A 13,948-nucleotide genomic window follows, 5' to 3' on the forward strand; every position below is an offset into this window, starting at 1 on the left:
TTTAGGGGCATCAAAATATTTTCATAAAAATTAACCTAACAAACAATAATTACAATAAAAATGGTAGTTCCCGTTAAAAAAAAAAATTGATTAGATACCTATAACACAATACTAAATCTTAAAACATAACACTCGTCAAACGATAAATATATCTATATATATATAAGTATTTGAAAATACGAGTATGGTATTTCTGAACGGTTATAATTAAAAATTCTAAATATTGGAATTTAAATAAACGCATTATTTAATTACGATAAATACGACGATGAACAAGCGTCGTGTGACATCCTATATATACATGGATAGTCATTGCGATCATTATAATACTATTTATTATACTATCGACCATCCGATTTCGGTTCAAGAATGCTCATTTCGTAGATACCTTTACGACACACTTGCAGCTCTGTGAGCAGAAAGTCGGTCGACAAGTAAACATTTTTTGAATCCCACTAAAGCTGCGTACTCGCGGGACTGATGGAAAAAAAGGTCATCGTTTTGTCGACCGTCGTTTTTAATTAATTTTTACACTCTGGTGGCGTACGCCTTTTAATTTGTAAAAAATAAATTCAGCACGCGCGTCTCTTATAATTGATATTATGATAATTTAAAAAGTGCGATTCTCTATTTGAAAAGAATAGGTCACTAAATAATACCCACCGTATAATAAGTGAGTCGACTTGGATCCTACTCGCCGCCACGCTGTCTGAGTTGGACGGGCATTATACAGGTATCGGATGGGTATATAAATAATATATACGCCCGGAAACATTAAATGATAGTATTTGTGTTATGAATAGGTAATATTGTTATCACATTATTTTTCATAATTCATTATAGTAGAAATAAAAATAATAAAAACAACTTTATTTCCGAGTTACATATTATATTGGGTGGTGTACTAAACCAGCTAAGAGGTTGATGAAGCTAAAAAAGTATTCCTAAATGATTTATGAAACATTTTACCAAGTTGTATTTTGTATTGTACATGTTTAATATGTACAGGTAAACTATTACTGCACACATTGAATTTGTACCGATATAGCTTTCCAGGTTCTGAGCAAAGCTTATTTTTATTTTTTTTTTTTTTATTGTGTACACGATAAGTGGTCGAAATAAAGCTTCGATTTTCAACTTCATTAGCCTTTCCAGTGAGAAGTAAAAATTTTAAATCCTCAATAGTTTTCAAAAGCGTCGGGAAAAACAAAAACATTTTTTTAAATGAAAGAAAACAGAAATCTGTACGCTGAAGGATCGGGTTGCAACAAAATTTATTTTGGTTTTGGGTGTAACTCTAAGTCTCTAAAACAAATGACAAATAATTTTTATCACCGTTGCCGTTTGTATTAATCGATTGCCAAAGTTCAGCAATTGCGATTTGTGAACCTGCAGAAACGCATAGATATTTTTGAAAAGTATATTACGACCATCGTTCTCTCTCAATGTCTGCGTTAGTGTATATATATAAAAAAAAGCGGGTAAGTCGTGGATGTCACTCTGCTGTACAGTGGGTACAAGTGCTGTAACGGATGGAATTAAATTAGAATCTAATGATATTATATCATTATATACGAAAAACGATTCTGAGCAGAGACGATTTATCTGTCTAGGATATATTATAGATTATTAAAAATTTTCAAATCTTAGATTTAAAACGAAAAATTTTTAGCTTAAAATAATTTGCGAATTTTCGTGGTTTTTACATATGTTGTCAAAATTCAAACTTTGAATGCTTGTAAATAAAATTGTGACAATGTATTTATTTTATTTTTCAACTGCTATTGTAACAATATGTTAGGAGCCTTGTATTAAATTTTCGAGCTTTTCTACCCAACAAATACATTTTTATCGATATTCATTTTAAAAAAACTAATAAAGATCGAAAATTTCATATGCCTATATAAATAGTTCAACTTAAGTCGAAATTTTATGACAATTGCATGGTGGATAGAATATACTTATATAAACATTCGGTAAAAATGTTATGTATCTACTATCTGTGGTAATTTGTTTTAAAGTTACCTACATCAAAAACCAAAATCGATTTTGTCGAAAATTGATTGTGCGGAAAAATTCCCGTTTTTCCCTAATATATTAATTTTTTTATCCCGATTAATTAGAAAAATATTGAGAATTTCTTACTTTTGACCCCTCCCCTCTCCCAAAACACCAACTAGATTCACTTTCTGATCGAACAAAGCACTAAAGTCGAAAATCGAAGCACTTTTACTGCCCCAAATCGTGTTGACAGACACACATACACACACACAAAAAAAAAAAACACATAGGTATCATGGTAAAATCAATACATTCCTCTCTCCGCTCGGAATCTAAAATCGAACGTTTGATATATACGTATTTTAATAATAATATATATTTAAGTCGAGTTTCAAATTATGTAGATAGGATTAATTTTTCATTACGTATAGGTGAAAGGTGAAACGGAGGTAGGTATACGTTTGTGCGTTGCAGGTATATGCGAACCCTTTCAGACTATTTTACATAAAAAAAATATATGTATATCATCTATGACCACGTGGGATTATCGCTGAGTAATGCCGACGAATGTTCGAGATATTCGACCGGAATACTGTGAATAACGCGTAGCTGAAAATTAAAAAATCCCAATACTTTTTATAAAGATCGGGGGGGGGGGGGGGGGAAACAAAAACCAATAAATAGTGGAAAACTGATATTTTTGAGCAAAATTAGTTTTCGAGTAAATCAATTCATATATTTTGTATTTTTGTTCAAAAACTTATATGATTTAGTGGGACCAATGTTATACTGGCCCATTAAATATTATCGAACCATTAAATTACATACTTAATTTTTCATTCAATCCGGCAATAGTGATACTTACTCAATGACGAGGTATACACTCAACAGTCAACACTGTACGCAGAGTGGTCTTATACTTTTCAGCTTTTTATTTTATTTTGCCGATAGTATATGATACACATTACGACATAAAAAACCTATTTAATAGTTATATTAGGTAGCTACCTACAAATCATAATAATATTATATGATTACCCCCCCCCCCCCCCATCATCCCCTCCCACCAATATGACCGTCTTGAGGCGCCCATGCCTTACATTCAAACTAGAGCTCTGCACGGTCCGGTCTAGACCGGCTCGGTCCCTTCGTCTAAAAAAAAAATTGGTCTGGTTCGGTCCGACTTCAATTCAAATTCGGTCTCGCTCGGTCCGGCCCCGTGATCTTAATTTTATATAATTTTTAAATTTATATGACGTGGTAAAATAAATAACTTCATAATATCATAATATTATTTTGATTTTAATTATAACGTTTTGGGACACAAAAATAGCTCGTCACGTATTTATAATTTAGTCTTGTTGTTGACATAATATTTACCCATTATATTATACTTGTAGATCCACAAATATATAATGCGAGGACCCGAAATAATGATATTACCCGTATTGTGTTCAGTATTATATTATTTCAAAATATAAAATTTATCGGTCCGGTCCGGTCCTGGTCTTGGTTAAAATTTATCGGTCCAGCCGGTCTGGGTATTTTTTTATTTTATCGGTCCGGACCGGTCCTGGTCTCTGTTAAAATGTATCGGTCCTGTCCGGTCTAGAAAAAAACGGACCATGCAGAGCTCTAATTCAAACACAATAATATGTGATAACGAAATGTCATTATTATACTCCGAACAAAAAAGGCAAAAATTATTGCAAAACTGAACACCTTTCGGAATCTTTCGCAACAGATTCTCACCGGTAGCCAATATATATCGAATTCATCATAAAAGTAAATCTTCAAAACAAAAAAAAAAAAAAAAAAAAAACGACAACAACAAAAAACTGTTATAAATAAGTGCATAAAATGTATTTTAGTTTAATATCATTAGATATTATTTATTTTTTATAAATAATAATTGTATCTCGAATGTCACCAGATTTATAAATAATAATAATAAAAAATATTATCGTAAAATTTGAAATCATGCAAGAAAAACATTTTCCAACATATAGAAACGTCAGTTAGATAGTTATCGAAATGCCTTTCGGTTGTGTTTTACATCAGACGAATCCGCCTGCGGGCATAATGCTCACAAATTCGTTTATATAATATTATTGTTCAGCGTATAATAATAATAGACTTATGTTGGAAATTCGGCGAGGATTTATTTTATATAATAGTTATAATGATTATTATACCCATACAATAGGTACATATTATACAATATTTGATATATCATAATAATAATATATATCATTCACAATACGTTTCGCTTTTACGAGTATACACTCCCGCGACATGCAGTTGAATATATGCATCACCTACGATAATATATCGGTGGTATTGTTTCAGTTATCGAAAAATATTACTTTGAAAAAAAAAATATAAAAAACAAAAAACGACAACCAATTTATTATGTGTAGCTGCAGGTAAATATATACATATATATATATATTATTGCGCACGATATAAAAAGCCCGTGATTTAATTATAATAATTAAATGAAAACCAAACGATGAGTAAATATAAAAGCTTTAAAAAAAAATCGTTTTATTGGAAAACGCTTTATTTGATTTCGCCCGTTTAATTACTTTTAATTAATTATTATTGTATTTGCATAAATGTATTCACGTTTTTTTCCCCCACTCCGACGGCCTGACAAATATAGTGAACGACAACAGGTTTGATTGAGTTCTCTAAATTTACTAATAATAATTAGTCGGTTCGATAATATAAACACACCACCATTAAGGTTAGAAAATTGTAACAATAAATAACAATAATAATTATAATATATAGGTCAGGCACGTACAGTTCTAACGTTTGAACTTAAAACATGGATAATAGAAAATTCACAATTGTGCTAAATATGTATTTTTGAAATTACCTACTGTAAAAACCACTTATTACGAGGATTGATGAATTTTTTGAGTTCAATCGTAGATTTTTTTTTACCGAGAAACAAAAATGGTATAAAAAATAAATAAATTTCAACAATATAAATTTTTTTATAAAATCGCTCAATAGATCCGAAAGAAATATCTTTAAAATTATAGTCAAAACATAATAATTTAAATTGTATAGGTTATTACCAGTCTTGGGCAGTATTCGGAATACTATTTAGGTATTCAGAATACTTTTGAAAATACTTTTCCTAAAAGTATTTTATGCAGTATTCAGAGTACCTTCGAAAGTATTCCAAATACTATATTCGGAATACTTTAATAGTATAACAATATTTTTTTTTTTTGGATTTTAGTATTTTAGCATCTACATTTGCAAAAATGTCAAGCTATTTGGAACAAACAGAACCGTTCTAGTCAAATGGCCGACATAGTTAAAACCAATTTGGATGTATACTTAAAGGACTCCTAATGATACCCGTTAGAATTCCTGGTTTGATGCTATGAAATTTCTTATTATTCATTTTAAAATTAGCCCTGATAAATTTTATAAGATATGTGATGCTGTTAAAGTTAACCGTTTTTCTAAAGCCGATATATAATTTTTGGACGAGTATGTAATGGAGCCTCTGCATGTGTGTGTGTGTCTAGATGTATTACAAGGGTAAAAACATAATATGTATTTTGGTTACTTATTGCCATCTATCACATCACTCAAACAAAAATATGATGATATTCTATCGGAAAAAAAAAATTATTATTTAGCGATTTCCTTGTTATTTTGTTTAAATAAATACTTTTTACATTCTTTATTTAGTATGATGTATTATTTTCAACTGTGCCTGTCCTTGTAAAAGATTTTATACTTTAATAATACCTATTATTAATATTATTCACAGAAGATAATAATTATAAATATTATAAAAAATTATTATAATATAATATTGTAAATCGTAAATAGTTATAGTTCGGTGTATTAAAATTTTAATTAACAAACAATATATTATTATATATTTAAACATTGGCTATAATTTCCCAAAAGCAATTATTATTTTATTTAATATTTATAACAAAAAAATATTTTAAAAGTATTTGGAATATTTTTATAGTATTCTAAATACTTTATTCAGAATACTATTTTTCATGAATATTCGAGTATTTATTCCAAATACTTTTAAAAAGTATTTTACCCAAGACTGCATTGTTATTATTATTATTATTATTATTATTATTATTATTATTATTATTATTATTTGTTATTACTAATAACTTATTAGTCATATATAGGTTAGGTCTATCATCTATTTGGTTATTATTTAAAAAATTACATTGGATGAATACAATTGATATCGTAAAAAACCATTGGTTAGAGACTCGTCCCACTCGAGGGACCACCGTATTAGCTCTCTATTCAGACATGTGGACATTATTGTTCTATCCTAATCACAGTAAGACTTGGTATCCATCTTATTATGACAATATACAGACAATTTTACCGACGAACTAATGCCAAGTCACTAAAACATAAATTTGAGATAAGCCTATGATGAAGGCCGAGCACTACCAGGGAGTCCTAACATGTAAAGTGTTGACATACTTTAACGAAACTAACCAGTTTTATCAGGACAGGCCAAATGATCAAAAAAATTCCAATTATAAGATTAGTATTTAGCATTGATTTTAAAATCTATTAATTCAGTATGTTCTCCCATCAGCATTAGATCAGGCCAATAGTTAGTTTTGACCGCGCGAGTCCGGAGCCGATTATTCGGTATCCAAGTCTCTGGAGAACTTTCATGCCAGTCAGTCCTGAGCGGAGCGATGAAAGAATATTTTTATTACAATTTTAAATAAAATATACATAATTAATTATTCATATCATAGATGCCTTGGTACTACTCGCCTTATGTTATTTGTCTATATTTATGATGTCTAACGTTATTTTGTTTTTATTTGAATTGTATTTTTTATCCAAACAATATAAATAAAATGTAATCTAATACAAAAAGAATTCATCAGTCGTTTATAGAAAAATTCCGACCGTCTGTTGTTCGGATCATATTGGTTTCCACGCGATTAGTTGCAGTTTGCATGGACGTGACAAGCTTGGGTAGTTGTCTTGGTATAGGTAATAATATTATCATGTAGGCGAGTCAATCAGCTTAAATAATATGGCTGAATAACTCCATCGGGACATGAACAATCACAGACAAACATATTTCACATTGAGTATATCATACCAAGCTACAAACTCTGATCAAAACCACATTCTTAGGAATCGATTCATAATTACTAAATTTATTTGGTTACTAATATCATTGATTATAATTGTATAATATAAATACTATTTGAAGAGTATTTATAATCAATGCTAATGCATTCCAAGGTGTTTAAAATTATTGACTATTGAAGTCACCATGTGAACCACTAATCAACAATATTTAAATTTATAATATTATTATGATTTGTTACAGATCTACACAAAAAACATTTGTTCTTACTGCTGTTTGCATACATATTGATGTCTTGGCCATTTACATGATTCCGGCGAGCTATCAGTGGCAAAATTTGATCTCCAACTCATTTGAAGTGTGATGAATTATCATTTGTACATATAAAGTGGCACAATTAGTTTTACTTGGGTGTTAGGTGTTAAATAAAATAAAAATGTATAGCTAGTAGTAAATAAAAAAGATCTTGATATTTGTTTTAAGAAATTTGTTGTTTATATAATTTATAATTTAATTCTTTTTTTTTTTTTACACTTAATGAGTCGTTCTACAATATAAAGTCTTTAAACAAATATAATATATAAACAAACTATATAAATGACAAAGTTATGATAATAATTCTATTTACACCCGTTTTTTTTTTCAACAGTCCTAAAATAAATAAATAATAATAATAAAAATCATCATAATATAATATAATATAATATAATATAATAATAATAATAATAATAATAATAATAATAATTGTCACATAAAATATGCAATATTACATTAATAATAATAAATATACTATTATTATTATGACAATACATTAAAATATAGACAAAACAGTAGTTCAATGGGCAGGAGAATGATACGGGAAGGACATTACAATCATTTTTTTTTTTTTAAATAAATTACATAAATTTTACTAAACTGTTATAATTGTTCACATATAACATAATGATTTACAATCACAGTTGAAATCCGCATAATATATTGCCTTAAATGTTTCACAAAAGAATACTGCGTACAAAATATGTTTATAGAAAAAAAAAAAAATACTAAAATACGCGACTTCATCATTCACAATAAGTTAATTGACTTCATTAGTGACAAAAATTGTTTATTTCACTAGCGTGTGCAAAATTGGGACACAGTGAAATATCTATTACATAGGTGTCATCATTTATAATCTATTAATTCGTTAATAAAATATTTAGCCGCTAATATATTTGGTATCTATTAAGAGAGACTATGAAATTAGTTTGAAAAAAAAAATATATTTATATGTTTATATTATAATTTATTGTATGAACTAAGATTTACTATGTATCTAAGAAGGTTGAGTTACACAATTTTAAATTAAAAAATTAAAAATGTTGAGTGTATAACCATAAGAAAAAAAAAATAGTTGATTTTTAAAATTATAAAAAAAAAATTACAATAAAATATAAATTGTACATACATAATTTGATTAAATCAACATTTCTTAACTCAACCTTTGTATAAATTTTATTTGAATACAAAATAAATATATATAAAAAAAAAAAGAAAAGATATATTATGATATACACATAAGTAGGTATATATTATAATATATATGTAAAATGCATAAAGTTAATACATAATGTGCTTAAAAACACAACCATTAATATAAATGAAAGTACACAGATTAGTACCTATTATTAAATAGTTTAACAATAACATATCTGATGTCAATGATCAGTCATCTTGTAAATTTTGTTTAAGTTATCGGCTAAATAAAGTGTGTTCAGAGGAATAATTTGCTTTGACGGACCCATTGGACGGCAAGCGATAAATGTTACATAAACTATTCAAATCAAATTTAATCGTAGAGGAAAATTCTGTGATTGATGCAACTTTAGGAATGTTTTTCAAACACAATAATATTATATTTACTGGACGTTCAAGGGACGGCAAAGCGAATGTGGGCAGAGTTTTTAAGTTATTTTGTTCAGTTTAAATTTAATGTTAAATATTATAGATACAAATATATGTATGTATAAGTATACATAATTTATGTAACTAGATTGTTATACAGTTGACCCCCACTTTGTTGAGCAATTTCATTTGCCTTAAACACTAACATTTTAGTTGTGAAAACTGCATAAGTAGTAAACACAGAAGAATTATTATCGCACTAAAAATATATATCTTATATTATATTTTTCATTTTTGTTCTGTTTTTTTTTTTCTTTCATATTTTTAATAAGTTTATAATTGTAATATAACTGATTGTTTTTTTTTTTTTTTTTTAAATAATAATTATTAAATACTTTCATTCTAGAAGCCCTTTACAACACTGATATACTAACATTTATAAGTATGAATATAGGAAATATAAAATAATCATCATCACAGCAAAATGGTTTAACAGCTGAGACGCATAGAGCCCCGTTTGGGCCGCACAACTCAATGTTTCTGGTAAACAACTATACTTATATATAATATTATTATTTTAATTTTATTGAGCTAATAATTAGTAATAACTTCATAATTACTAAAAAAAAAAAACATTTAACACTTGAACGTAGTTCTTGATTCATGACTCAGATGAATGCCCTTCACACTGAAAACAGACACCTCTGAAAATACCAAAATATTATTAGTTATAATTAATTTATAAAATCTCCCCAATATTCTACTTACCATCAGGAAGATCATATATGGCTTTGGGAAGTGATTGAAAATATTTATGCCTAAGACCAGATGGAGCATTGATACGCAGATCTGGATTAAGCTGAAAAATATTATTTTTTTATAAACATTGAATAGTATATGTATAATTGTATATATTAAATTTAAAAAAAATATATGGTATTTGTATACTTTGATATTATCAGGAACAATATGAATCAAATGCATATTAAATACTTTTTAATTATTTTAATTAGTTATAATATTATTATTTGAAATTTGTAAATACAGTAAACTTACATAGAATGTAAAAATCTATGATGTTTATAATATTAATTATAAAATTTATTACCTACATGAAAAATTAAATTTGACGCACAAAAATTGAAATAAATATCTTACATTTTTCAAATCTTTAATATACGGATAAGTACTTTTTTATAAGGTAACTAACCTAGTTATTTGAGTGTGTACCTACTTGGATATAAATTTTAACTCAATTAGTATATTTAAAAAAAAATGTTTATACAAAAATTATGTTTAATTTTTTTAATTGTATGTATGTACTTATTTATTAAAAGTTACCAAATTAAAAAAAAAAATGTCATTGTAAATTGATTCAAAAAATGTTTATAAATATGATATTATGTAATATGACATTTTTAATTAATTGATTTGTTATAAATAATTATGAAAAACATAATTTCTTTTGCTTCTTGTATACTATAATTATTATAATGCAATTATAAATTCACATATAATATAAATATATTATATATATTGTCTATTGATGAACTATGCATAAATGTACAATACAGATATAAGATCAATTGTAATATAAATTAGTACTTGAAGTAATGACGTAGCCAAATTCTCGCCTTCAGCAATGTCATACAACCTAGGGAACACATGACCAAGTTTTTGATGTGGATACATAAATATTTTTCCTCTTCCTTCTTTATAACCTTTTAGATGTGTGCAACCTTCCCAATGTTCTTCGGTGGGTGTGCCCAAAATCTATGAAACATAGTTAAAACCATTAAAAGTTAATAAACATATATCAATAATTGTATACTAACCTTAAATATTTTATCCAATTGATCATATGTATCTCGTACTCCAGGGAATGTGGGCACACCAGTAATCATCTCAATGAATATGCATCCAACACCCCACATATCTAATGACGTTGAATAGTCAGTAGACCCAAGTAACACATCAGGTGGTCTATACCACAACGTCACTACTTCATGTGAGTATGTATGGCTTGGCACCGATTTAGCACGTGCTAATCCTGAACAACAATCACAACATTAGTAATACACATTTTTTACATAATGAGGAGTGTATATAATCAGAAGGTTCTTAATTATCACAACTCTTACCAAAATCAGCTAATTTAAGTTCTCCTATCTCACTGATGAGCAAATTCTGAGGTTTGACATCTCTGTGGAGTACACGACGTTGATGTATATATGCTAAGCCTCTGAATAATTGAAACATAAATAGTCGTACATTTGAATAATCAAGACCTCCTGAATGTCTTTCCATATATTGTGACAAATCGGTATGCTAAAACAATAAAAACAAATTTAATGAGTTTTTATACATTATTATATCTAATTTTTCACTGTTCCTGTTGAGTCCATTAATCATTATATTAAACTTGGAAATTCTTTATAAATAATTAAGATTGATTATTAAATTTCTTAAGAGGACGTCTAACCCGCATGTGTTGTCTACGTCTTACTCACGTACGACCTAGCAAATTATCGTTTGCTAGTTTCAATAGGGTAATGTCAGTTTTGATATTAGAGTGAATCCACCTATTATCAAACTTTTTGTGTAGCAACATTATCTGTGTTCTCTCGTTGGTTTTTTACGATATTTTAATTTTTAAGTGAGTTATGGGTATGCAAATTATGAATATTTTAAAATGTTCATAACTCACTTAAAAATTAAAATATCGTACAAAACCAACGAGAGAACACATATAATGTTGCTACCTAAAAGTTTGATAATAGGTGGATTCACTCTAATATTAAAACTGACAATATCCTATTGAAACTAGCGAACGAACATTTTCCATGTCGTACCTACGTGTGTAAGACGGAGACAACACATGCGGGTGCGACGTCCTCTTAATACTATTTGTATTGTTTACATTTTAAATTTTAAAATGTGGGTGTAATAATTTAGTGTTTATCAAAACCTAGTCATGAGAAAATTATTTCAACTATAATCACAAAATGACTAGATTTTAAAATTCAATTTTATCTTGACAATGGTATTTAAATGTGATAAATTCTGAATTTAAATAATTTAATATTAAATGTATTTTCAAGATCGAAATAAAACATATGAATAATAATGCGCACGAATAACTCTATAATTATTGTATGGTGTAATTAAAAATAATACATGTTGTAGAATGTAGACAAATTAAGTATTAAATACAAATCAAAATAATTCATTGTTTAATATTGAAGGCAAGGTTTATGACTCAAGAGCATTTTTATAGCATAATGGTTGCATTACGAGCTATCAGCTGAATATAATCAAATTAAATGAACATTTACTACAGAAGGAATTTTATCTATAAAATTAGCTCTGGAACCTATTATAGACACCATAGTAATTAAGCATATTATAAATAGGATGCTATTATTTTAGAAATGTTCCCATCCATAAGATGTTAACTTCTGCTACCATAGATGAATATAGTTATTTCCCAATAACTATGTTATTTATATTCACACAAATATAAACAATAAGCTAGTTGGTTTAAGACATAAAAAAACTACCTACATTTTTTTTTTGTGTGTAAATTCTATTTAAGGTATGAAAACAATTTTATAATCAGTATTAATAAAGGTGAAAGGAATACATTACCATTATTACCTACTGTATTTAAGCTTAAAAATATAATAATACCTAAATTTTATTATATCTAATACAAATACAACTATACAAATATATGTATTAAAATATTTGATAACAAATAACAGTAGCAGTAATAATAACAATACATTGTCACTATTAAAATACAGGTTACGGTTAAAATCATATATATTATATTGCAAAAATAAAATAATATGTTGAAAACTCACTACGTATTCGAAAACGAATGTAAGTGTTTCGCGTGTGTGCACAATGTCGTGTAAGGTGACCACGTTGTTGTGCTTCAGTTCTTTCAACAACGAAGCTTCACGGATCGCCGTGAAAGGTGCACCTTCCTCTTCCTGTAGTCTTATCTCTTTTAACGCAACGACTTGATTGGTCAAACTAGAGAAAAAAAAAAACGTAAATCATTAGTTATGAAATAGTTGTCGTCAAAACCGCGAGAATGTATCAGTATACCACAGTATACCTACGTATTGTATATTATAACAACACAGTTCAGTAATGCTAATGCACAAACACCGGATACCTACATATAATATGATCGGATTTATAACAACTACATAATATTTTATAAAACGGAATTGACAAAACCCTTTAGAAATCCTATACATCGTGTATTCGTTTTTGAAATGTATATAGATACCTAATAGTATTATATGTATAGCTAGGTACATTATATTCATTAAATCCAAATACCATAAGATTGGTACACAGACGTTTTTCCATTTATTTAATTTCATTTTCTCCCAGGCTTAAAAAACAGATACACAATGTTTTTATGAGGGAAAAAATTTGCTACCAAATTACTCCATAGATTTATTTTTATTATTTAAACTTTTGGTAGGTAACCTCTGTTTATAAATTGGATAAGACGTAAGAACTGTATTAATGAGTAAGGACCATAAGAATGTTTGGTGAAGTTTTCTTCAAATAATATTCATAAAACTTTAATACTCAAACACATACGTATTCAATCACGGAAAAGTCCGTTTAGTTTGAAATTTTATCGTTTTACACATTATTGTAAATACATTTATTGTCTAACGTCACAATAATTTCTTATTTTATTTAAAATTAGAATTCCCTGATTTAATAAAAATTTTCTAAATTCCGTGCTTAATAGTATTTTTGTAATGTTAATATAGGAAATTAAGAACTGTTAGATGAAACATTTTCACAACCTGATAGGAAATCAATTATATTTTATTCTTGTCAAGAACTATAAAAAATATTTATTTTTTTATGGTTTAAAGAAGTTGTAAATATATCATA

General features: G+C 27.5%; 2 protein-coding genes across 3 annotated transcripts in view; one reads left to right on the forward strand and one right to left on the reverse strand.

Moving 5' to 3' along the window:
• The window catches only part of LOC107169398 (lachesin-like), a 138,547-nt gene extending 129,133 nt beyond the window's left edge, over nucleotides 1-9,414 (forward strand). Inside the window, exon 8 of the mRNA XM_089228429.1 lies at nucleotides 7,376-9,414. Within this exon, the coding sequence (XP_089084555.1) occupies nucleotides 7,376-7,443 (68 nt within the window). The 3' untranslated portion in view covers nucleotides 7,444-9,414. The remainder of the gene's footprint in view (nucleotides 1-7,375) is intronic.
• Nucleotides 9,371-13,948, reverse strand: part of Eip63E (cyclin dependent kinase Eip63E) — a 44,492-nt gene continuing 39,914 nt past the window's right edge. For both annotated transcript variants that reach the window (XM_015518460.2, XM_015518461.2), the window contains exons 6-11: nucleotides 12,883-13,057; nucleotides 11,158-11,344; nucleotides 10,852-11,066; nucleotides 10,622-10,789; nucleotides 9,785-9,875; nucleotides 9,371-9,720 (exon numbers count right to left, since the gene is read on the reverse strand). In XM_015518460.2, coding sequence (XP_015373946.1) covers nucleotides 9,653-9,720; nucleotides 9,785-9,875; nucleotides 10,622-10,789; nucleotides 10,852-11,066; nucleotides 11,158-11,344; nucleotides 12,883-13,057 — 904 coding nt within the window. In that variant the 3' untranslated portion in view covers nucleotides 9,371-9,652. The remainder of the gene's footprint in view (nucleotides 9,721-9,784; nucleotides 9,876-10,621; nucleotides 10,790-10,851; nucleotides 11,067-11,157; nucleotides 11,345-12,882; nucleotides 13,058-13,948) is intronic.

This window comes from Diuraphis noxia, unplaced genomic scaffold (genome assembly GCF_037042655.1).
Source record: "Diuraphis noxia isolate RWA-SAM2 unplaced genomic scaffold, SU_Dnox_SAM2 contig0005, whole genome shotgun sequence".
Taxonomy (NCBI): Eukaryota; Metazoa; Arthropoda; class Insecta; order Hemiptera; family Aphididae; genus Diuraphis; species Diuraphis noxia.